The sequence below is a fragment of the Polychytrium aggregatum genome, assembly GCF_025602895.1.
Source record: "Polychytrium aggregatum strain JEL109 chromosome Unknown BJ171scaffold_16, whole genome shotgun sequence".
Lineage (NCBI taxonomy): Eukaryota > Fungi > Chytridiomycota > Chytridiomycetes > Polychytriales > Polychytrium > Polychytrium aggregatum.
Genome location: NW_026516218.1, coordinates 472,234 through 493,797, shown reverse-complemented (window position 1 = coordinate 493,797; position 21,564 = coordinate 472,234). Strand labels below are relative to the sequence as shown.

The 21,564-nt window shown below is 57.4% G+C and overlaps 11 protein-coding genes across 11 annotated transcripts; 4 read left to right on the top strand and 7 right to left on the bottom strand.

Annotated features, from left to right (window-relative positions):
• Positions 1 to 27: 27 nt before the first annotated feature.
• On the top strand, positions 28 to 2,532 carry BJ171DRAFT_502996 (uncharacterized protein). The gene is made up of 3 exons (XM_053110822.1): positions 28 to 314; positions 623 to 1,756; positions 1,875 to 2,532. The coding sequence occupies exons 1-3, from the start codon at positions 241 to 243 to the stop codon at positions 2,197 to 2,199; spliced, it is 1,533 nt and encodes a 510-aa protein (XP_052967180.1). The 5' UTR covers positions 28 to 240; the 3' UTR covers positions 2,200 to 2,532.
• Positions 2,533 to 3,246: 714 nt separating this feature from the next.
• Positions 3,247 to 4,447, bottom strand: BJ171DRAFT_423694 (Coproporphyrinogen III oxidase; the record flags this gene model as incomplete). The annotated part of the gene is made up of 3 exons (XM_053107614.1): positions 3,247 to 3,417; positions 3,542 to 3,883; positions 4,031 to 4,447. 3 exons carry the CDS (start codon positions 4,445 to 4,447, stop codon positions 3,247 to 3,249), a joined length of 930 nt encoding a protein of 309 aa, XP_052967179.1.
• Positions 4,448 to 6,272: 1,825 nt separating this feature from the next.
• On the top strand, positions 6,273 to 7,771 carry BJ171DRAFT_567722 (uncharacterized protein; the record flags this gene model as incomplete). Its single annotated transcript, XM_053113483.1, has 5 exons — positions 6,273 to 6,522; positions 6,624 to 6,683; positions 6,849 to 6,931; positions 7,055 to 7,224; positions 7,392 to 7,771. 5 exons carry the CDS (start codon positions 6,273 to 6,275, stop codon positions 7,477 to 7,479), a joined length of 651 nt encoding a protein of 216 aa, XP_052967178.1. The 3' UTR covers positions 7,480 to 7,771.
• BJ171DRAFT_502990 (mitochondrial ribosomal protein L37-domain-containing protein) lies at positions 7,753 to 8,753 on the bottom strand. Its single transcript, XM_053110821.1, has 2 exons — positions 8,440 to 8,753; positions 7,753 to 8,012 (listed from the first exon to the last, which is right to left on the bottom strand). Exons 1-2 carry the CDS (start codon positions 8,567 to 8,569, stop codon positions 7,795 to 7,797), a joined length of 348 nt encoding a protein of 115 aa, XP_052967177.1. The 5' UTR covers positions 8,570 to 8,753; the 3' UTR covers positions 7,753 to 7,794.
• A 170-nt stretch (positions 8,754 to 8,923) lies between these two features.
• BJ171DRAFT_502989 (translation protein SH3-like domain-containing protein) lies at positions 8,924 to 10,647 on the top strand (the record flags this gene model as incomplete). The annotated part of the gene is made up of 5 exons (XM_053110820.1): positions 8,924 to 9,164; positions 9,552 to 9,650; positions 9,862 to 9,968; positions 10,190 to 10,320; positions 10,505 to 10,647. The coding sequence occupies exons 1-5, from the start codon at positions 9,060 to 9,062 to the stop codon at positions 10,642 to 10,644; spliced, it is 582 nt and encodes a 193-aa protein (XP_052967176.1). The 5' UTR covers positions 8,924 to 9,059.
• On the bottom strand, positions 10,648 to 12,283 carry BJ171DRAFT_502986 (oligosaccharide biosynthesis protein Alg14-like protein). The gene is made up of 4 exons (XM_053110819.1): positions 12,082 to 12,283; positions 11,667 to 11,815; positions 11,259 to 11,399; positions 10,648 to 11,099 (listed from the first exon to the last, which is right to left on the bottom strand). The coding sequence occupies exons 1-4, from the start codon at positions 12,227 to 12,229 to the stop codon at positions 10,869 to 10,871; spliced, it is 669 nt and encodes a 222-aa protein (XP_052967175.1). The 5' UTR covers positions 12,230 to 12,283; the 3' UTR covers positions 10,648 to 10,868.
• An 828-nt stretch (positions 12,284 to 13,111) lies between these two features.
• BJ171DRAFT_82928 (P-loop containing nucleoside triphosphate hydrolase protein) lies at positions 13,112 to 15,327 on the bottom strand. The gene is made up of 7 exons (XM_053115918.1): positions 15,075 to 15,327; positions 14,643 to 14,707; positions 14,352 to 14,401; positions 14,126 to 14,144; positions 13,890 to 13,975; positions 13,469 to 13,630; positions 13,112 to 13,280 (listed from the first exon to the last, which is right to left on the bottom strand). Exons 1-7 carry the CDS (start codon positions 15,130 to 15,132, stop codon positions 13,148 to 13,150), a joined length of 573 nt encoding a protein of 190 aa, XP_052967174.1. The 5' UTR covers positions 15,133 to 15,327; the 3' UTR covers positions 13,112 to 13,147.
• A 321-nt stretch (positions 15,328 to 15,648) lies between these two features.
• BJ171DRAFT_502982 (putative nuclear cap binding protein subunit 2) lies at positions 15,649 to 17,461 on the bottom strand. Its single transcript, XM_053110818.1, has 6 exons — positions 17,386 to 17,461; positions 17,006 to 17,187; positions 16,767 to 16,905; positions 16,392 to 16,539; positions 16,103 to 16,194; positions 15,649 to 15,822 (listed from the first exon to the last, which is right to left on the bottom strand). Exons 1-6 carry the CDS (start codon positions 17,443 to 17,445, stop codon positions 15,778 to 15,780), a joined length of 666 nt encoding a protein of 221 aa, XP_052967173.1. The 5' UTR covers positions 17,446 to 17,461; the 3' UTR covers positions 15,649 to 15,777.
• A 486-nt stretch (positions 17,462 to 17,947) lies between these two features.
• BJ171DRAFT_502980 (AP complex, mu/sigma subunit) lies at positions 17,948 to 19,798 on the bottom strand. The gene is made up of 7 exons (XM_053110817.1): positions 19,688 to 19,798; positions 19,213 to 19,341; positions 18,892 to 18,913; positions 18,607 to 18,767; positions 18,458 to 18,475; positions 18,302 to 18,360; positions 17,948 to 18,149 (listed from the first exon to the last, which is right to left on the bottom strand). Exons 1-7 carry the CDS (start codon positions 19,722 to 19,724, stop codon positions 18,114 to 18,116), a joined length of 462 nt encoding a protein of 153 aa, XP_052967172.1. The 5' UTR covers positions 19,725 to 19,798; the 3' UTR covers positions 17,948 to 18,113.
• Positions 19,799 to 20,003: 205 nt separating this feature from the next.
• On the top strand, positions 20,004 to 20,582 carry BJ171DRAFT_423534 (PIG-P; the record flags this gene model as incomplete). The annotated part of the gene is made up of 2 exons (XM_053107604.1): positions 20,004 to 20,091; positions 20,242 to 20,582. The coding sequence occupies 2 exons, from the start codon at positions 20,004 to 20,006 to the stop codon at positions 20,580 to 20,582; spliced, it is 429 nt and encodes a 142-aa protein (XP_052967171.1).
• A 557-nt stretch (positions 20,583 to 21,139) lies between these two features.
• BJ171DRAFT_404748 (ribosomal protein L10e/L16) lies at positions 21,140 to 21,547 on the bottom strand (the record flags this gene model as incomplete). Its single annotated transcript, XM_053107227.1, has 1 exon — positions 21,140 to 21,547. A coding segment is annotated over one exon (408 nt), but the record flags the coding sequence as incomplete, so codon positions are not given.
• Between the last annotated feature and the right edge of the window lie 17 nt (positions 21,548 to 21,564).

Sequence of the window (21,564 nt, the reverse complement as noted above, 5' to 3'; positions counted from 1 at the left end):
CGCATTCGCGCAATCCATCTTCGTTCACGATCTCGCCGCGGCCTCGGTTGCCCTCCCCCGATCCGCCTCCCTTGCATCTCGCGCCATCGGGAATCGTGATGCCCCTCGAGGACTCGATTCGGACCCATCTGCTTGCCCGAATCGCTGCCTGCGTCCGCCTGCAAGAGCTTCCACCGGGCGTCCTGGAGCGTCTCCGGCTCAAGGGATCTGCTCAACTCGCCATCAATCTCTGCAGACTTCATGACCACCTCTCCAAGCAGCCCAGCCAGTGCCCGGCGCAAACGGTCGACGGTCTTGCCTCTGCACTGGTGCAGGTAGTGAGTAGACACTCTGTTCGTCAGTAACAGATCCATTTGCATCTTTGGTGCCCCACCATGCTAATGCCAGACCGATGTGCAACGGCTCTCCCGTCCCTGGCACAGCTTGTTCCAGACGGCCTCATCCTTTCGGCAGAGCGACGGCATGATCTTGTGGTCGTTTTTCTCAGCCCTGCCCGACTGATCGACATGGTCCTGAACGAAATCCGATTGTTTTGCGATCCTTCCACCGCATACTTGGTCACTCCACCGTCGCTGCGATTCCCGACGCTGCCTGCTGGTACATCCTTTCTCGTTTCATACAGTGTACCCTTTGGCCGCAAACCAACCGGCACCGATCTGAGGGGATGGATTACGGCCAACTACTGTGCCCGCGCCCTCCGAGCCATGGGATACAGTGTCGTCTGCGAACCAAGATGTGAGATCTGGAGCGCCGATACGGAAGTGCTCTTGGCTGAACTGGATCAGCCCATGGCCTCAGCTCCCTCAACGACAGACCCATCGACGGAATCCTCGACGGCGCTCCATAACGTGGTCATCCCGAGTGCCTCTGTCGAGCCGACGCAGCGCCCCGCTGGGAAGTATCTCCGTCGCCTCTTCCACGGCGATGTACAAACCCGTATGCACTGGGAACATCTCTGGAGCAGATGGAAGGACGAGACACAAGCCATATTCTGTGCATACAACCTCTCGCTCTCGATCGAAGCCGATGCTCTCGCTCACAGCCACGCGACAGTCCAGTCCAGGCTCGAGCAATTGCCCGATGTGTTCCAGCACGAGTCCAAGTTGATCTTGGATATGACAACGCACGGGCTCGGTAGGATGGTATTGCGCGATAGTGCCAACGATATCGACGATGCGGCATCCTTTCAGTTCGCGGCCGATGTCGCCCAACTGCTCGATCAGCAGAGCAAGGCCAGCCGTCGGGTTCATCTCTGTGAACACAGTAAGGAGTACTACTGGAAGCAATGCGCCAAGGCTGCGGACTTGTTCAGCAAGTACCATAAATCAACAACTCTGGCGCCGCTTGCTCGAACATTGAATGACGCCGTCGCAGCAGCTCCATCGACGCCTCGCGCGCTTCCATCGCATGTTGCGTTCGCATCTCTGGCGCAGTTTGACCACCCAACGACCGCGGCCGATGGGTTGTTCGGCTGCCTCGAGCGAGCAAGCAAGCACATGTTCGGCATTTGCATGGACCGGACATACGACGACATTGATGCAACCAACAGTGGCCGAGAGTCTGATTCTGTCCGCGACGCCGTCGGTGGACTCTCACAGATCTCACGGCTTTCGGAGTCGCTTGGACTCTCGGTCATCGTCATGCAAATCCTATCATTCAAACGCTCCAGGAGCGTCAAGTTTGAGTGGACAGAGCTCCTGGACCACGACGGTAGCTCTGGTGTCTATTGCCAGTATACTCATGCAAGGCTCTGCGGGTAAGTGCAGTCTGGAGCCGGTGGTGTCGCTGTCGAGCGGAAGAGAACTTTGCTCAACCAACTGGTCAGAGGGTCGAACAAACGCATAGTAACGTTGGCGGACAATCTACTCTCCCAGAATTGAACGGTACTGCGGCGTGGCTGTGGACCTTGACGCCGATCTGGAGCCCCTCGCCCAGTCGCCTGAAGCCCTGGCGTTGGCGCTTTTGCTGGCGCAGTATCCCAAGATATTCATCCAGGGTATCTTCAATATGGAGGCATCGTCGCTGGCTGCATTCCTCGTCAACGTTGCAAGCCAAGTCTCGTCATGCAACTATGGCATGCGAATCAAGGGGCAGACCCAGGCGGTTGCCCAGGCCCGGCTGAGAGTGTTGGGTGCTGCCAAGGCAGTGTTGCGGCATGGCCTGGAGGTGCTGGGCCTGGATGCCGTTGTCGAAATGTAAGCGGCCGAATAGAACAGCAGACGTCACTCCAGGTATGCAACAAAACGATCAGAGTGCGAACTTGTTGCATAGCGCATAAAGTACGGCCAAACTGTCGTCGCTATCTGCAGCTGAGTCGACGACAGTTGCAGCTTGTTCAGAACGAGACAGGACTGTGCCCGTTTGCGTCCTTTCACGATTCAGCACTGCTTGTTGGTCTGGGAAGTACACGTTATTCAGAAAAAAACGGGACAACACAGCCGTTTCCATGAACATGTAGTATGTGATGTGCTTGCATCAAGCAAAGCCATAAGAAATAAACAGATCACTTTGGCAGCCTCCAAGTGAATACCACCGGTCGCTCTCCGGTCTCCACAATCGACCTGCACACTGGTCTCGGAGTGTCAGCGCGCGATAACATTGGGGAACAAAATATTCGATGAATGGTCAAAAACACGGGTGTCCCGTTTTTTATTGGATTTGCTGCAACAGCCTCGATAGAATATGCATCTGACCATCTGACCATCTGACCATCTGACCATCTGACCATCTGACCATCTGACCATATGGACAGTCGGAGTCTGCGTGAACTTGGTACAGCATATCCCTTCTCCTTCCCTCCTCCGCCCACTTCCCCTTCCGTTGCTTCCCCGAGACATTCCCAAAGGCAGCCACATTGGTGGATCTCCTTGAGCATACTGTTTGGTCATGGCGGATGGGTATGTATTCAAGACCCAGAAAAGGTCAGCATCCATCTTCAGAAACGGATATCCCGTTTCGTTTTGTGGGGCAATTGAAACTGAGGCGAAAAAATGACGCCAAGCACGCTCGATGCCTGGCGCTCTAGGAGGTATTACGGATATAACCCGGACATAAACATCATATGGAAATGCAGAACAGAATTCAGAAGCGAGTTTGACTCGAGGAATGCCGCCCATTGGCTGGCTGATTTCACGGCAGGGAGGAATGGCCTCAGGCCGGACAGGGGCACTGAAATTGATAAAGCTGGTCTGGGCTGGAATCGGACTGTGTCGGATGGCAGACCAGCACACTGGTTTGCGGATGGGCTTACACCCAGTCGCGAGGGTTCTTGAGGACCTGCAAGGTTGCATCCTCGCGGGAGCCAGGAACAGGGCTGTGCATATACTCCCACTTGCAGCTGCCGGGGAGGGAAGCCAGAATGCTCTCGACGCGGGCCTGAGGAACGACCAGTCCGAACTTGACGCCCTTGTCGATAACCTGTGGAAGGAGGAGTTGGGCCGGTCAGTCACTTCTGCATTTGCAAGCGGAGCCTTCCAGCCACTCCGTGCTGCAACACCGAGAGTCTGAGTCGCTCTCAGTGCTGTTTGGCGACCGAGCTTACCAGGTTGAACTCGGCATACCGGCCGCGGCGAAGCATCTGCCATTCCTTCTCGGCTTCCGTGAAGGGGGTATCCTTGCGCTTGGCGACAATGTCTTGGTACATGGGGACAAATGCGCTGCCGCAGCTGCGGACAAACGCAAAGGCATGCTCGGGGTTCTTGCCGCGGAAGTCATCGAAGAAGATACCGCCGACGCCACGGGTCTCTTGGCGGTGAGGGATCCAGAAGTACTTGTCAGCCTCGACCTTGAACTTTTGATAGTAGCTTGGGTCAAACGGATCAGAGGCGTCCTTCAGCAGGCGATGGAAGTGAACAGCGTCCTCTTCGATAACGTAGGTCGGGGTCTGCAGACACACGAGAGTCGAGATTGTCAGCGAGCGCTTCTACACCGAGACAGGGCAACGGTCTGGGGTGCAACTGCACTATCCTCTGCTACACTATCCTCTGCTGCGATTCAACCGAGTGCCATGCTCTAGGGTATGGCAACTTACCAGATCGCTGCCACCGCCAAACCACGAATCAATGACGCTGCCTTGGTCGTCGACGACCTCGATATACCTATAGTTACAGTGCGAGGTCGGGGCCATGGGGTTGAGTGGGTGGATGACGAGACTCATGCCCGTGGCATACATCTTCAGGGGGCCCTTGATCTTTGCCCGCTTGGCTTCGGGGATGCGGCTGAGGATCTGAGGAGGAGCCCTGCCGTGGATGGCCGAGACGAGAACAGCGGCCTTCTCAAAGGTCTTGCCGTGGTTCAGGACGCAGGAGATACCACCACCCTCCTCCTTGTTGGGACGCTCCCAAGTATCGCGGAGGAACTTTGCGCCAGTGGGGCCTTCGAGCGACTCCATGGCCTCAACAATCTCGAGCTGGAGATTGCGGATGAAGGCCTCCATGCGAGTACGCATTGGGAGCGATGTGTCTTCGATCTGAGCAAAGCATGGCGGGAGGGAAGTGGATGCCGGACCATTAGCAACACATGGCAGCCACAGGCGAGAATGGGTCACCGGCTGCGATTGAGCACACCGATCGAGATCCAACTGCGCGTCCGGGCTGCTCACCATTGGCTTCATTGACACGGCCGCATCCTTGACCTTGGCGGCAGACTCGAGCTGCTCCTTGGTGGGAGCGGGGATGGCACTCTGTGTGGCATTCTTGGAGAAGACACTGATGACATCAAGAGCAAGCGGGTTCTGTGGCCGGAGACAAGTGGATCCGGGTTAGAAACCAACGCGACCACCGCTCGACCAGGAGTGCACAGGCGTGCTTGGGCAACCGGATCCCGACAGCGACGACACCAACGGCGACGAGTGCCTACCTCCTTGCTACCAAACCAAACAAGGCCGCCTGCCAAAGCCGCTCCGGAGAGGAAGGCAAAGGTGCTGGAGAACCCGCCAGAGCGGGCACCTGTGATCGTGCTGGCGAAGCGGGACAGACGGGGCGCGGATCTGGCAAGACCATGGCACGGTCAGGGGACGGAGACGAGAGACCGGGGTCAGTGTGCAAGTTCATGCTGGCATGCCCAAACGGACCAAGCCGCAGCCGGATGCAGATGGGTCCGAGCAGGCTCTGTCGTGTGCCAGCGCCGCACTGAAATGGCTTGCTCACCTTTGGACGGTCTTGCGTCCTGATGGGCGTCGGGAACAGATAAACAGGGTCGGGTTAACAAAGTCGGCCCGGCCCGGCCCGGCAAGACGCAGCCAGCGTCGACAGGACCAATCCAGAGCAAGTGCAAGTGCGAGTGCAGGTGTCAGCTCCAGCATATTCGCTCCCAAGCGCCGTTGCTCTCCTCCCCTGGCGGGAGGCCTGCAGATACACAGTCACGAACCGAAGGCAGAGGCGAGCGACAATCTCAGCATTAGTGCAGATGAGGCAGGAGAGGGGAGTGCAGTGAGGAGGGGGATATGAGGTCGAGGCACTCCGTTTTAAAGCAGCGGCGGGGCCGGTCGAGATGAACAGGGAAGAGTCAGGAGTGCCGCAGGCCGGCGATCTGCCCTGCCTTTCTTTCCCTGCCTTTCTTGCCGTGGCCCCTCTTGCCCTCCCTTTGCCGTGGCCCACCGCGCTCTGCCCCTGGCTGCTTGATCCACAATGGGCACACTGTGCTACACTGCGCACAGTACGTCGACCCTGCGCGTGCCCATTGGCCGCCACTCTGTAATACCTGCCATCTATGGACAATCGAGTCACCGCGCGTCCCCTGCCAACCCCCCCCAAGCCAGCATCCGAGCCCGAGCCCAGCCAAGCATCTGACCCAGCATGACAGGCCGGTTGTTGGAAAAGATCTCGCACGTCCAACAACCGGCCGTTGGAAAAAAGATCCAGCACGTCGCATCCACAGCACAGCAGGGCTCGTTCGGGCTGGGTATGCCGCCTGGTCGTTGGAGAGGCCCGTGTGCGGCACTGGCCTGTACTCACCCACCCACCCGCTCGCCCACTTGCTCGCTCACCCGCCCACCGCAGATCCGATTCAGCGCGGCTCGTTTGCGCCAGATTCGTCATTTGTTGGCTCCGCTCCGGCCGGACGATGAGTCGTTTGCGTGCAGACGATGCGTCATCGTCCGCCCAACCTCCGCAGCCAGCCACAGTGTGGCCGGCCAGGTTGATATCGCCAAGTGTGGATCGAGTGTGGATCGAGTGTGATCACGCTTTCTTGCCACATCCCGCCTGGCTGTTTTTGAGCATCCACTTTGATCATCGCTCTGATCCGATGTCTTCATTCCGACGCTGTCCGCAATGACCTCGATTTTGGCCCAATGCGTCCCATCTGCAAGGCCATCTGCAGGGCTTTTGCGATTAATCCTGCCGGCCCTCCGGCCAATACGAGCAAAGAGCTCCGACGCATCCCCCATTCCTCCTGATTTTGCAAACACCTTCAAGCTCGACATGATTCCAAAACGTAGGATAGCCTTAGCCAGCGGATATGGGATGCTACATAACCATCGCATTGCCGACATGGTGCAGCGCATGGGTCTTCGGGTTGGACGTGCGGCAAGACATTGCAGCGTGCTTCAGACTGCTGCTGGCTTTGTTGGCTGTTGTTGGACTCGGGCTGGCTGGCTAACACCCCGTTGCTGTCACTTCTAGACAAGCTCTACATTTCATTCGTCAAGGCCAGCGGGCCCGGTGGACAGAACGTCAACAAAAGTGAGATCTCGAGGCATGCTCCGAAACCCCAAGAGAAATACTCTGTGAACTTGCCTCACTCTCGGAGGCGTCGATGCCGTCGATCGCACAGCTCGTCCGCATTGCCATGGGTCTCTTTGGCCCCGCTCGCTGACCCTGTTTTCGAACGCATGTTTGCACCCGCAGTCAGCTCCAAGGCAGACCTGCGCATCGACCTCGAGGAAATCGACTGGCTTCCCCCTGGAGTCGTAGCCAAGCTCAAGGAACAGGTGCGGTCCTCTACCATCTGCTCACATCCGCAGGACCAAACCCGATTGCGGGCATACGGCTAGTGGGAACTGACAACGCAAGGGCTTTCGTCGGTGTTCAATGCTCTGTCTTCCTCCGGACAGAACATCAACCGCCTCAACAAAAGCGGGCAGATGATATTCACCTCCGACCGGCACCGCACCCAAATGGCCAACATGAACGACTGCATCGAGAAGCTTTACGAAACGATCATCAAGGCCGGGCATGTGGCCCTCGGTCCGACTGAGGAGAAGATGGCCCGGGTCAAGGAGCTGTAAGTCACAGCCGAGCAGCGTGCTAGCCTCTCGATCCTGTCGACGGCGATGATGAGGGAGGACGGCTGAATTGGACGACAGCTCATTGACACTCACATAACTTGGTCGACCAAACCGCGGACAATATCGTGGTCATCGGCGTCCTTGGCGATATCCAAACCGCCAGTCAAGATCTCGAGAAAGAGAAGCGTCGCGAGCGGAAAGAAAAAGAGTCGAGGGCGCGGATAAACAAAAAGCCCCGAGACAGCTGGTAGGATCCAACAGTGGTTCCAGAAAGAAACGGGACAGTCCTCTTTCAATCGCACATGTAGTAATAGGATCGCTTGGATCCAACGAGGCCGTTTGCAGCAAAACCTCATCGCTTTGGAGCTTCCAAATGAAGGCTGTGGATCGCCGTCCAGTCTCCATAGTCGCCTGCCCACAGCAATCATGTTGCATCCTATCTGCTCCAGTGAGAAATAGCGCTCTTGGACACACGAAAGATGGCCGAGTCCAGCGCACGATGGTTTGAGCCACATTCACAGAGAGTAAATATTGCCATGCGAGTATATTCCCAGCGGAATGCAGTGTTACTTCTTGGATTTGTTGTGCAGCTTGATACCGGCCTTCTGCAGCTTGCGCAGGTTCTTTCGGCTGTATCGCTCGTGGGGCTCGGTGGGTGGGGTTTTTGGATCAAGCAGGCGCCACAGCCACTCGGGATACTCCGAGTCGTCCTTGGCCACGGGATCCTTGCCGTCCTTGAGGATATTCAATCCCTTCATCACTGTTCCTTTCGCACAGCTGGATGCTATAGGCCGTGAGGCGAAACATGGGTCGCCATGGCATCAGGCCGCAGAGCCGAGCAGGAGTCGCAGATGCATGTCGGCCCGGTGACGATATGCCCGGCAAATGAGGATGGAGCCATCGCCGTGTCCCATAGATATGCCCGGTTCCCAGCGTGATAGATTGATTGTTTGCATTCCGCGAGTCGAGCATATGTTATGTAAGGATTTGAGGATGGGTCCAGCGCGGAATGTCAAAGTCGATGCGACGAAAAGTGGCCAGAGAACGCAAGTGTCGCACGACATGGAAGAAGGATCAAGATTGTTCATGGTGTCAGTCAAGCGTGCGTACGCAAGATCTCCATCCTGCAATCGATGGCTCGTCCACCAGATTATATCGTCGCGGTGTCAGACGCCTTGAGCTTGGCGACGGGGGAAGGCCAGAGAGCATACCGGGAAGTGGCGGCACCGACGAATCTTCTTGCCGCAGGATACGTGCGCAAGACAGCTGACGAGCAGGTGCCAGATACGATGATTTGTGGGCCAGGATCGGCGATCGCAGCGACAGCAGTGATCGGAACATGGTGCTGTTGGCTCGGGTGGTCGGAATGCGTCGGGAGAGCAGAGGGGATGCCGGTGTTGGGTTGAGGCGAGCCGGGATGTCTCGATGCTTGCTTGTGGATCCTCCGGGAGCGTAGCTGGCGGCGCGGACTGGGACAGTGGCGATCGTCGCAGGCGATGCGGATGCTGGCAGAGCAGGACAGGTGCAGGACTGGTCCGCTGCTGGGATGGCCAAAAGCGCAGAGCAAAAAAACACAGAAGCGGCTCCAAGCCACAGTCATGCCCGGCTCGATCCGGCTGCAGCCGCCACACACACACGCGCACACGCACACACACACGCACAGGAAATCTGTTCATTTTTTTTCCTCGCACTTGGCCTGTCGCCAACAACCAACACCCACGACCCAACGGCCATCGCCCTGCCGGCTGCCTTCGCTCCTCGATCGCACCGATCTGTCGCCCAGACATCCCGCCGCTCGCCACCAGTCTGACCCTCGCTATCGCCTGCCACCATGCCGATTATGAAGTTCAGAGGAGCAAACCTGCTCAAGCCCACCAAGCCCAAGGTCCACCCCAAAGATCGTCTCAAGCAGTGGCCCATCTACGTTGGCGACACGGTAAATAGTTGCTCAGGCCAGAGGCGGTGCCTCAGAAGCACGCACGATAGCTGCGATGCGTTTGGTGGCAGTCGCAGGAGCCACCATCGGCATCATGGATGTCTGTGCAGCGATATATGGTCCGGCTCTGGACTCTGCTCGATTGGGATCGGATTCGACTCTGCGACGACGCTCATGATCCTGGTGTCAGCACCCGACCGAGCGGATAACATCGATCCCGCGGCTGACTCACGCCGACACCGATGATTGCATCGCCAAAGTCTCGCCGCCTACTGCGTTGTCTTGGCCATCGTGATATTTGACTCCTGGGCCAACTTTGCGCTCCAATATCAATCTATCTATCTATCCTCTGCCCACCGCTCACTTTGCGAACCGGGCGAAATCCAGGTCGAAGTCATTGGCGGAATGAAAGACCTGGGCAAGCAAGGCAAGATCATCAAGGTTCTCGAGAGAGACAATGCCGTCCTGGTGGAAGGCTGCAAGCTGGTAACGATCGTCCTTGGTTGTTCGTTCTTCTAGCCACACTTCCGATGCCACTGGATTGCCCGTCTGGAAATTGCATGGGGCGATCCACCATTACCACTAAACAGCAGCATCGATGTTATGGTTATGTCGAAGCACAAGTGTGGGCACCGCACTCACCACTTTCATGGGAACTGGCTCGATCGCCTCTGCCCGCGGTCTCACCATTCCTCAGGTCATCAAGCACGTCAAGCCCAACCCCGGATATCCCGAGGGTGGCCGAGTGCAGATGGAGTCGCCCATCTCGTACAAGGACGTTGCCCTGCTTGATCCCATCCTGAAGTAAGTCTGCCTTCGCAGCCACGCGTCCGAGAGAGCGCACATCAGGCAGCTGCAGCATGAGCCTGGCCACTTGAATCATTTGGATCAGGTGGATCACTCGAGCCGTTGTGATGAATGATGCCCGTCGGAATCATCCGGATGAAGAAAAACAGAGGCATTTCGCCGACGCTGTCACGGCTCGACTCCATCGATGAGCTGACACGATGCGGTTCCGTCGCTAGCAAACCCACGGACGTCAAAATGGTTCTGATTCACAACCCCGCCAAGGGCCGCACTGAGTGGCAGCGCGAGACCCTGGCCTCCCAGAGTCTGATTCCCATCCCCGACAAGAACCCTTGGGATGGTCAGAAAGGTAGGCCGTGCAAGCCAGCACTGTGCTGTGGCTTATGGGCATCCTCAAGCCATCTTGTCTCGAGCCGCATCGATCCACACCGAGTGGCCCCTGTCTGCAAGTGCTTGAATATGGCCCCCTTTCCCTGCGGCTCTGCAAGCCCCTTCTCTGTCCTCTAATGGCCCACATCGCCCTTTCGAAACAGACGGCTCGCTAGATTCGCTGCAGGAAATCACCAACAAAGTCACATGGATGCCTACTATCGCCGGCCCGCCCTTCCCGACCTCGCTCATGAACCAGCTCTACAGACTCAAGCGACAAAACAAGGAGAACCATGGTCTATAGTGGACCATGTGTTGTCAAGCCGTGAACTGTGAAGAATCGATTTGCATGAATACATTTGTTGGCAGCGCCCTCCACCCAACTTACTGAGATGTATGCATCGACATCCAAACGGGCCGCCGATGATCGGACTGATCGTCCCAGGCCGCTCCCATCGGGGCGAGACATCCAACAGACTGTTCACTGGGACATCGGGCTTCTGCCCTCCCTCTCCCCGCCACGGGCGCTCACACCAGCCGCCCCAAATACTCGGCCTTCCAGTATTTTTCCCGCAGCGGATACCACTGGACGATGAAGCGGTCCGCGATCCAGTACATGATCTTGCCGGTGAACGAAAGCGTCGACACCCTTGCGTAGGACTCGACATAGACGATGCGGACACGCCGGATAAAGAGGATGCGCAGGGCATAGGCAATCAAGCAGATCGGAAGGCATGTGCCGGGCCCATTGCAGATAATCTTGCGTTTCGTTTTGGATTGTGCAGAGGGGGGGGGGTGGAGGGATGGAGGGGATTCAGCAGACACCAGGATCGTCAGTGGCATGCATATCCATTATTCAGACATGTCTCCACGCAGTCCGATCCGCAAACGCTGCAGGGAGGTGCCGTGGGAGCTTACCAGTTCAGGATCGTGTTTCCAAAAGATGGCGAACGAAGCATATACCGCTCTGAGGAAGCTCGGGAGCACCGTGGAGAAGGGCTGACCCACTTCCCTGGCTCGAGGGATGCGAACGCACTCGGCCTTTCCTGTGCGGATGCCCTAGATTATCCCAGTGCGAAGGGGGGGGGAGAGAGGCAAACGTGAGTTCGAGGGGGGGGGGAAGATGCTCATGTTGCATGTCGGTATATATGCTGGATGTGGATCGACAGCCGCTTTTGCGTTGTCCATGGCGTGGGGGCAATAGCCATGTTGCATCTTGGCTCTGGCCTGGATCGGCATTCATCTCCTCCCCCACCCCCATCGGCCATCTCAATTGACTTTGGCCAGCTATGAGCCAACCGGACAGGGAAAAAAAAGTAACCTTACATTCGGCACGCGGCGCAGCCTCTCTTCCTCAAACTCTTTCATCTTGGCGTCGCTGATATGGTCGCTCTGGGCCATCACGTAGATCCGGGGGTCAAACTGGCCCGTCGGTAGGGCTTTGAGCAGCCGGAACATTTCTGAGGTATGCCCGCCTGAGTAAACAGTGGTCAAGCGAATCAGACGGAAGCGAGGCAGAGTCGGGAACATGTCAGTGCGCTGATGGTTTGCTCAAGACAGCAGAAGGACCAAGGGAGTTGAGCAGAGCAATGTGAGCGCGATCGACAGCGGGTTGGACATGGCATGAGGATGACGACGGGAAGAGCTCGCTGTCGATAGGCTGCCAAAGGCCAGCTGCGTACAAGAGGTGCGGCGCTGCAAGCGAAACGGAGTGAGGGGAGGGGAGGGGAGCACCTCGAACCTGATCCAAGGATAATGCAGGTTGCGCATGGGCTGGTTCGGCCCTTCTCGCTCCGGAGAGTCTTGGAGAACCGGAAGAGCAGCGAGATGACCCGGACGAGCAACAGGGTCAAGCAGCTCACGGCGATTTTAGCTGCAGAAATCAGCATGGCTTCGTGGGCTCAAGAGGGATGGTGCGGGGGCGAATGATGATAGAGACAGGGCAAGGCAAGGGCCGAGGAAACAACAGGCTTGGTTTGGCTGCAGCCTTTCGACCGCCCCATCGCTGCCATCAATCTCCGACGATGCACTCGAGGCGGATGTCCCGCCGCGGCTCTGGGACAGGCAAAGCCCGCCATTTTGGTTTTGATTTTCGTTCTCATTTTTCAGCAAGATATATTTTTATCCCTTGAGCGCAACGGAGCCGAGGGCGAAACCAGATACATGAGATACTTGGTCGGGGAAGCAAGCATTGAGGCGGAATTGGGCTGTGCAGCGCACGAATGAAGATCACAACATAAAAATCGAAGAATGAAACACTGGCGGACTCGACAAGAGGGCTGGCCCAGTTGGACGACAGCTGTGGACAGCGAGCCGGTTGGAGGAGTCGGCTCTGGGTCCAAGCTCATGTTATCGGTCAAAGGCCCGATGATGGACTGAGCAAGAGGAAGGTCCGGTTGCTGCAAAAAATCATCGACCCACCCCGACGACTCGGCTGCGAGAACTGTTGGGACGGCCGTCGGAGCATAACATGCAAACAAAGTATATCAAGTATGTCAAAAAGAGAGAAAGAAAAGAGAATGGCAGAACAACCGGCACAGGCAAGACATGGGAAGAGCGAGGGCCGACCAAAGTAATCGGAAACTAAAGCACAGGACAAAACGTGTCAAATCAAAACAGGGAAGGCCAGGGATCAACATGGTGGGAGTCGGCATCCAGGGGCCCAAGGGCAGCCGATCTGTTCCCAATGACCGCCGAAAGGCCAGAGGTCAAAGGTCGCTCGTTGTCCACAGGTAGAGGGTGCTGAGGAAGCTGGAGCCTTTATTTGCAGCCTGAGCAGGTCGACAGAAAGCCGGCTCGCTGCAAACTTAGTTGCTCGTCTTCTTAGCGCCGGCCTTGGCGTGCTTGATCAGCCAATTTAGTGTGATGTCGATATTGACGTGGTTCTTGGACGAGATCGAGTAGCACGAGACCTCGCGGTTGGTGATGGATTTGAGGCCCCTGTCAGGAGAAGAGGCAGTCGGCACGCGTGAGCTCCCACCGGCGAATGTGCTTGCCGCTCCGCATAGACGCAGATTCGTGTGGTTGAGCGGGTATTCAGCCACCGCAACACCTAGCAGCATGCAACTCTCAGCCACTCAGAGCCCCATCTAGTCGCCGGCCAGGCACAATCGCATGCATCAACGTACAGCCGGTCGATAACTTGGTCGACGTTGAGGGCCTCAGGGAGATCGTTCTTGTTGCCAAGCACAAGCACGGGAATATCAGCCAGCTGGGGCTTGCTCAAGAGTCCGTGCAGCTCGGTCCTGGCTGCCTCGATCTTGGCATGGTCAGCAGCGTCGAGGACGAAGCTGGGTCGTGTGGGGCGCGCATAGAAAAGAGCAGTTAGCCTTTCGTTGCGGAATACCAGTAATTCACACGCTAGTGCGCCGCACCACAGTGCAAGCCGACATCGCCGCAAAGCACTCGCAACAGCATAAATCAACGGCTGGGGTACATCACAGCCCAGACGGGTGCTTTCAGACCGAACCACGCAGATGATGTTCACAATGTCACTAGCCCATATGGTCCGAAGCCCCCAGCCCGTTCACAATGCGCCGTGACACTTACACGATGGCATTGACTCCTCGGCAGTATCGCTCCCACATGCTTCTGAATCGGGCCTGTCCACCCAAGTCCCACAGCTTCATCACGACCTATCAGAGATTGGGGAGGCTCTACGTGAGCAAGCGGTGCAAGGCAGCCTTCGCTCCCCATGAAAGTTGCTGCAGCCACCAAGATATTCGTCGTCGACAACGGTGGCAGCGGGGACACAACGCTGGCGCTGGCATTGGAACAATTCTTACAGAGCCCTTGGTGACCTTCCTGTTGACAAGAATATGTGGAACCAAGGATCAAAAGAGCAAGTGGCATCAGGATAAATGAGACGCGGTGGCAGCAGCCAGGATGAATGAAGCAAAGTAGCGAGACAGTTCGAACAAGACTTGCGACACACTTTGGATGCCCGAGACGACGGCCCGGGCAAGTGGGGATCATGCGCTGCGGACAACGGGACGGACTGGAAGCACGCACCTCATGTTGAACCCAACGGTGGGAATCATATCTTCGGTGAATTGGCCGTTCTGCAGAGATATCGACAGAGCGCAGATCAGGGCACAGCCAACGGGAGCAGAGCTACGGGCTGCAGAAAGACCGGCAGGCTTTGGAACAGATATCCAGATAGGCACAGCGCTGGCCTCTCGAGAGCCGGGCCTGGAATGACGGCTCGGCCACGATGCCGCATCTGCCGGCTGGAACACAAGCCATAGATCCACAGCGGGCAGCGACGACAACTGTGGCAGCAGCGGCGATCAAGCGACTCACGGCGATGACGTTCACGAGGGTTGTCTTGCCCGAGTTTTGGAGACCGACCAGGGTCAGCTCCATCTCTGTCGATCAGGCAGCGCCATGTTCAAGCAGCGGTGACCGGAACCAAGAATAAGGCCGCAGTTAGTAAGGATAGATCTGAGATATGGTATCAGCTCCGTCTCACATGACTCCAGGCTCGCCACAGATGCGGATACTGTCTATGAGAAGAGACCGCAAGAGGGCCGCGCTGTCTCCTGGCTGGATATTTCGTTGGGCGACGGCCGGCTCCTGTCTCGAGCCAGCAAAGCCTCACTGCCCGACAAGTGGCCAGTTGGGAAGGGGGGGGAGACGAGCCAAGCCAAGCCAGGATATGCTTTGCCGAGAGGGCCCGAATGATGCTGGTGGGCATGGGCGGCAGTGACAAGATCGGTTCAGGTCCGGACTTGCCTTGCTTGAAGAAGAGCGACCTGAGCCAGTCGAGGATGTATTGAATGTAGCTGTACATATTTGCTGGGCAAGGCAGTCGGCCGTTTAGGTGTGGATGGAGGGCTGAGCCGGAGCGAGGATTCGACGAGAGGCGATAGCAGCGCCGAGGTCACTATGGGATCGACAGGGACCGCCGAACGAGAGCAGACGACGAGCAGGGACTTGCAGCCGCGGGGGGGATGGGCGCTGGATGCGGGGTCGATGCAGCGATGAGAGCAGAGATGGATGAGCAAACGGCCTGGGCTTTCTGTCGAGAAAGAGCGGCGCAGGGCGGCGAGCGAGGCGCGTGCTCTCGCAGCGAGGACACACAGGCTGTGCGTCTGCAGCACAGCGGCCACCCACCGAGAGGCCAGCGAGACCGCACGAGATCCGGCGAGCCACACACACACACACGCCTGGCTCCGCGAATCGCACCATCGTCTGCAAGTGCCTGCAGGCCTGCAGGCCTGGTCCAAACCCGCATCCGCGCAGGCCTGGCTCGCAGCATGCCGGCAACGAGGGCGCCACCCTACGTCGACGGCCGGCAAGAAACTGCTCCTTCGGGACATGCTGTATTTGCTGCCTCGGACAGAGCACTTGCTCCGTCCAACCCATGCGGACAACGCGCGGATGCTGCCACCCCATCGGTTTGGCGTCCGACAGATACATCCCCGGGCCCGTCCCCTTACTCGTCCTCGGGTGAGGCGCTTCGCTCGCGGAATCGGGGATTCTGAGGTGGTTTCCGGGGGTGCGATCGAGGTTGCTGTTAGCCTTTGTGTTTGCGACCAACATTGCGACCAGATTTGCGACGACCACACTCGGCGCTGGATTGCGCCAGCAATCCGCAGGGACCGCTTTCGCAGAGACCGAAGTGGTCATATCCACCAATGGTTTTGCGGGACAGTCACGATGCCGTGCATGCAGGGGTCGAGTGATTCCGATGCCGCCCTCACAAGCCACAGGGATCGCCAATAGTACCCGGCGCATGCATGAACCGAGAGTCGACACACCTTGGCGCTGATGTCGATGTCGGCCTCTTCGTTGTCGTCACGACCTCTCTTGGACTTGAAGTCACCGCCAAAGCCGGCGCCGATGCTTGGAGCTGTGACAATTGGACCATTGCCGCCGATCGAGGGCCAATTGAGTTCGTCACTTTGGTGGCGGGATGATGACCTCTCGCTTTACAGACAGTCTTGGAGCAACAAGAGCGCCTAACCGACACTAACACCGATGCCACATGGGGAACCTGCGCCGATTACGCTGTTACTTTGGCGTCGAAAGAGCCGTGCTGTCACCTACCAGATGGCTTGGCATAAAAGTCGGATTGAGCGCCTGTCGGCACCGTACTGAAGGACTCGTATGTGCTTCGCTGCTGCTCTTCGCGCTGGCGGGCATGACCCCATCCGCCTCGCCCTTCATCGTATTCCTCGCGGTATTCGTCACGGACCTGGACGTTGGCGGTGGGCGATACGGAGCTGTCAGCAGAGCGAGTCGGTTTGGGGGCAATCACCAGATTGCGATCCCACTTGCGACGGACATGGACAGCAAATATCCTCGCCATGATGGCCACATCACTCGCATGGACATCGGATGAGCTTCCATGCATCAGCGTCGTGCGTGCTAATGAGGGTTTGTGGATCGGAAATATCGGATGGACGGCCTCTCAACCCTCACCTGACCACCGCTCTTGCCTCGTCCATACTGCCGTCCGTCTCGGAATCCTGGATCAATGTCTGTTCGAACGATTCGCTCGTCGAGCTTGGTTCCGTTGATAAACTTCATACAATCCAGCGCATCGCCGCGATGGTAGTATCTGTGCATGGTCGACCAAGATGAGAGATGCGATCGGGTTGACGGTGAGCCCGTCCGTTCCAGAGCGATCGGGCCCCAATACTTGCAGCAGAGACACATACTCCACGAAGCAGAAGCCACACGGTGTTTTCAGATTGCGGTCAAGCCCCATGATGATGCGCTTGATTTCTCCGGCCTTGGAAAAGAGCTCGTGGATCTGCTCCTCGGTGGTGTAGAACGACAGGTTGCCAACATAGAGCGTCGCGGACTCGGCCAACTCCCGGGCCAGATCATCGGCAGTGCCCTTGGAGACGGCGGGAGGCGAGGTGGATCGAGAGGCAGAAGCGGTTACCATCCACACCCACTCCGTCCTGCATCAGTTTCGAGGCGACGGGCCAGGCGGTCCGTCCGATGCCAGACACCGAGCCGGGGTGCCCGCGGGCTGCACTGGACAGAGGATCGAGCAGGCGAGACCAAAGGATGCAGAGCACGTTGCGCCTACGAGGTATTTCTGGTCGCGGTAGCTGGACGGCACTCCCAGTGAGGTTGCGATGTGGGCCATTTGATCGAGTTGCAGCAGACATTGCCCACGGCCAGAGGAGACGAACAACAAAATAGATCGCGCGGCTCGAGCCTGGCTCCAGCCGGCATGCCAGGAGCGCTCTCGCCGCCATCCTGGTTTTGTGTGTCGCCGGCTTCCACTGCCACCAACAGACCGGCGACTCGCACGGCAACCAGTGGCGATTGCCGTGGCGGGGCGGCACACAAGTGATCGGCCTATGAAGATCGAGGCGGCGCAGAGGACAGTTCGTCACAGCTCCAAGTCAGCACGCCGACGGGCGCCTGGGAACAGCGTCGCTGGGCCACAAAGCCTATCCTTTCACGAGACAGGGAAATGGGACACCTGCCCACAACCCATTTGTCGGCGTAGTATGCGATGGCATGCGTCTAACTATGCCATAAGAAATAGAACAGATCACTTTGGCAGCCTCCGAGTGAAGACCACCCTCCGAGTGAAGACCACCGGTCGCAGTGCAGCGATGCGGAAATCGAGGGTGCTGTGCTTGGCCATGACTGCAATGAGTGGGTGGGTGTATTCAGGTTCCAGAACCAAAATATATGTCATGGCTCAAAACGGGGGTGTCCCATTTCATTTTGGAAACGCTGTAAAACGACAGCTCGCTCGGATGCGCTGCTTTCGGGGCTCGAGAGGAGTGGCGGCCCTGAGGTCTACATCGGCACAAGGCCAGTTTCCTGTTTCTCGGCCTGCGATCGACAGCGCAATGATGTGTTAGACCCGGCCGCTTCGCTCGCGTTCAAATACGCCGCCGCCGCTCAGACCACACGGACATGCTCGCTGTCACCGAGCCTTCGCCACTCGACCCACTGCGTTCGTTCGGGTGGATAAAATGGCTTACCTCTTCCATTCGCTTGAGCGAGTTGATGACCGATCGTTTACTCGAGTCTTGCAGCTCTCCTGCGAGCAAGAGTCGCATTGTGAGCCAACGGAGGCATCCATGCGCACTTATACCCACACCGCTGCCATGCACTCGATACACAGACATGCTGCTCACCTCCGATCAAGATCTCGTCTGTCGCGGATTTGAAGTTGTCAGACAGTAGCAGGTCGGCTGTCAGATGAGCATCGCAGATATTTCTTCCACTGGTCTCGATCCGGATCAGCATTTGCACCATCATCAGCCTTAGGCACAGGCGCACCCACCCATGATCATGTAAGCTTGCTGGAAGTTGAAGATGATGTCGAGCTCGCACACATTCAGGAACCACTTGTCCAGAACCTCGACGTATCGGTGGATGACCTCCAGAACAATCAGCTCGTTGTCGTCGACATCGATCCCTGCAACAAAGAACAGGCTTGCGTATCTGTGGTGCAGTTGCAGCCGCCCGTGTGGGTGGGTGACGGGGACCCGCAACATCAGAAACGATATCCGGGCAAAGAATGAGGTGAGCTCCTCTCCGCACCCGCAGCTCGCGATCCAGACCATACCTTCGATACACGACCTTGTAGTCTAATCATAGCGACAAGACGTGCCCAGAGTTGTTGGGTCAGAGCAGCCGTTAGCACCAGATCCAATTGAACCGAGCTCAATCCATCTGAACCTAGCGCTCGACCCGAACGATAGAGCTCCTTCGATGCTCCATACGACATGCAGGCGAGGATTGCCCAAGGAGCCGGCCGGCAGCACGAATCATCGCCTTGGAGAGCGTTCACAGCGCGCCCAGCAGCGGGCTCGGTCGCAGAAGACATCCGGAAGTTATGGTGCAGCGCCAGTCTCCAACTTAAAACAGAAGCCGCCGTCATCGTCACCTTTATACTCCAGGACGTTGCACATCTTGGTTCGTCTGGCCAGGACCGTCGCGCTGACTTCCTTGACGGTCTTGGTTTTTTCCTTGAGACCCCAGTCGGAGGTGAACCACTTGGTCAGTCGGATCTTTCCTGAGAAGCAGAGGGTGTGGTTCCGGAGGATTCGATGTGGGTTCGTTGGCGCAGAATGAAGGTATCGTCATCGATGTGTTGGTCGCAGAGCCGACGGCCATTGGCGAACGCATTCCACCGCCCAGATCCAAACAGCAGGTGCAGCCATATTGCACGATAAAGCGTTGGCCACACAAATAGTGAGCGTTGATTGATAAGAGAGGTCAGCTTGGTTGCAGCCTGGTCTCGGCCAAGCAGGACAGCGTTTTGTCCATATGCCCTTCCGAGCGGCAGTATGGCTGCGCCCGCTCTTGTGAAGCGATATCTGGGCAGGCAGCAGCGACCGACCAACCGACACGCCAGTTACCCTGTCGGGACACCAGGAGGATAAATTTGATGGACATGGCTCTGCGGTATCGGCGAGTCCGGTGCGTGGAGCAGCGGCAATGATCGGAGGGGAGATGAGAAGAAGGACAGGCCGGCTTCGAGCGACGAGGGCGCGGGGAGCCAATTGCGCTCAAGCACACCGCCCTTCGTGCCAGGCTCCCTTGCACCCAATCTGCCATCACTCCATCACTCCATCACTCCATCACTCCATCACTCCATCACTCCACCTCTCCACCTCTCCATCTCTCCCATCTCTCCCATCTGCTGGCGCCGTGCTCTGAGTTTAGCCTGATGCCATGTCGCAGACACTCGGTCACAGAAAGGACTCGCACATCCGCGAGTACTATGGCTTTGTGCTTTATCTGACCTCCTTCATTGTGCTCGGTAAGCAGGCCAAGCCGATAGAATGTACCTCGGGGCACCTGGCAGATGATATCTCGTTCCGGATGTATCGCAACGCAGCCGTACTGACCGTCCTTTCGAACCTGTCGCTCTCTCTCGAACGTTGCCCCTACCCCCTGTGCGTCTGTCCAGCTCTGTATCTGCTGTGGATGTTCATCCCAGATCCGATATGGGAGTCTATGGGGATCTACTATTATCCAAACAAGTATTGGGGCCTGGCTGTGCCTCTTTGGATCTTGATGCTCATCCCTTTCACCCTTGCAGCCTATACGGGCATCAATCTCGTCCGCACAGACCCACTTGACTCGTTCAACACCGTTTCTGACGAGCACCAGAACCTGTTCGAACTCTCATCTGAACCCGATCGCCGGAAGGTTCTCGACTTTTTGGATCCGTCAGCGGCTCAGTCGCTGGGTGTGCCTCGTCTGCAGGACATACCCGTGAGTCTTGTCAATAAGACGCTGTACGATTAGCCGACTGGATGGCACAGCCTTGACAATGCTCGCTCGGAGGGCTGGCTGGACATCGCCCGCTACCTCAACCAGTCACCACAATCGATTACATCCGAGGCTATCAGATGCATTCATTCCGTTTGTATGGGTCAATCGGTCTGTTGAAGCACCATCAGAAAACTGCAGTCCACGTTCTGCTCCGCAACTCCCAACCTTTATCAACCTTTCACCGATATTGTCAATCAAATCAAGTCAATCAACTAATCAAATCAAATCAAATCAAATCAAATGGCCAGCCTCTGTTGCGTCAACACACGGCAGACGCAGCGCATCTGACCAGACTATCTGACCAGACCACTTGGTTGTCTGAAATGATGTATTCGAGGCCTCAATCGAGCACAAATGGACACAGTGTGGGCGCGGCGGCCATGCGCACATTAGGCCTTTGCCAATTCCTTGGCTGCCGTCCAGGTCTTCTCACGCTGCTTCAGCGCCTCGAAGCGAGCGCTGTCAGTGATTCTCTTCCGAATAAAATAGGGCAGCACACGAGGAGCAACCTTGGAGTCCCGGTTGAGGCGGACGACACGAGTGCGGATCGGGAGCGACTGCGAGGCAATGCGGAAAGCCTCAAGGGCCGAGGTCTCCGGCAGACCCCGGATCTCAAACAGGATACGTCCCTCCGAGACCCAGGTGGCATAGTAGTCGACGGTGCCTTTGCCCTTGCCCATACGGGTTTCGGCGCCCTTGGCCGTGACGGGGCGATCCGGGAAGGCTCTGAGAATCAGCTTGGCACCCTTTTCGGACTTCATCACCAGTCTGACACAGGCCTTGACGTTGTCGAGCTGCTTGTCTCGGATACGGCCACCCTCTGCGGCCTGCAGGCCATATTCGCCGTAGTAGACACGGGTTCCTCTGAGCGAGCCGCCGGACTTTGTCTTGAAGTAGCCCTTATGGGCCTTGCGGTACTTGGTTCGGCGCGGACGCAGCTGCGAGGCTGCAAAAC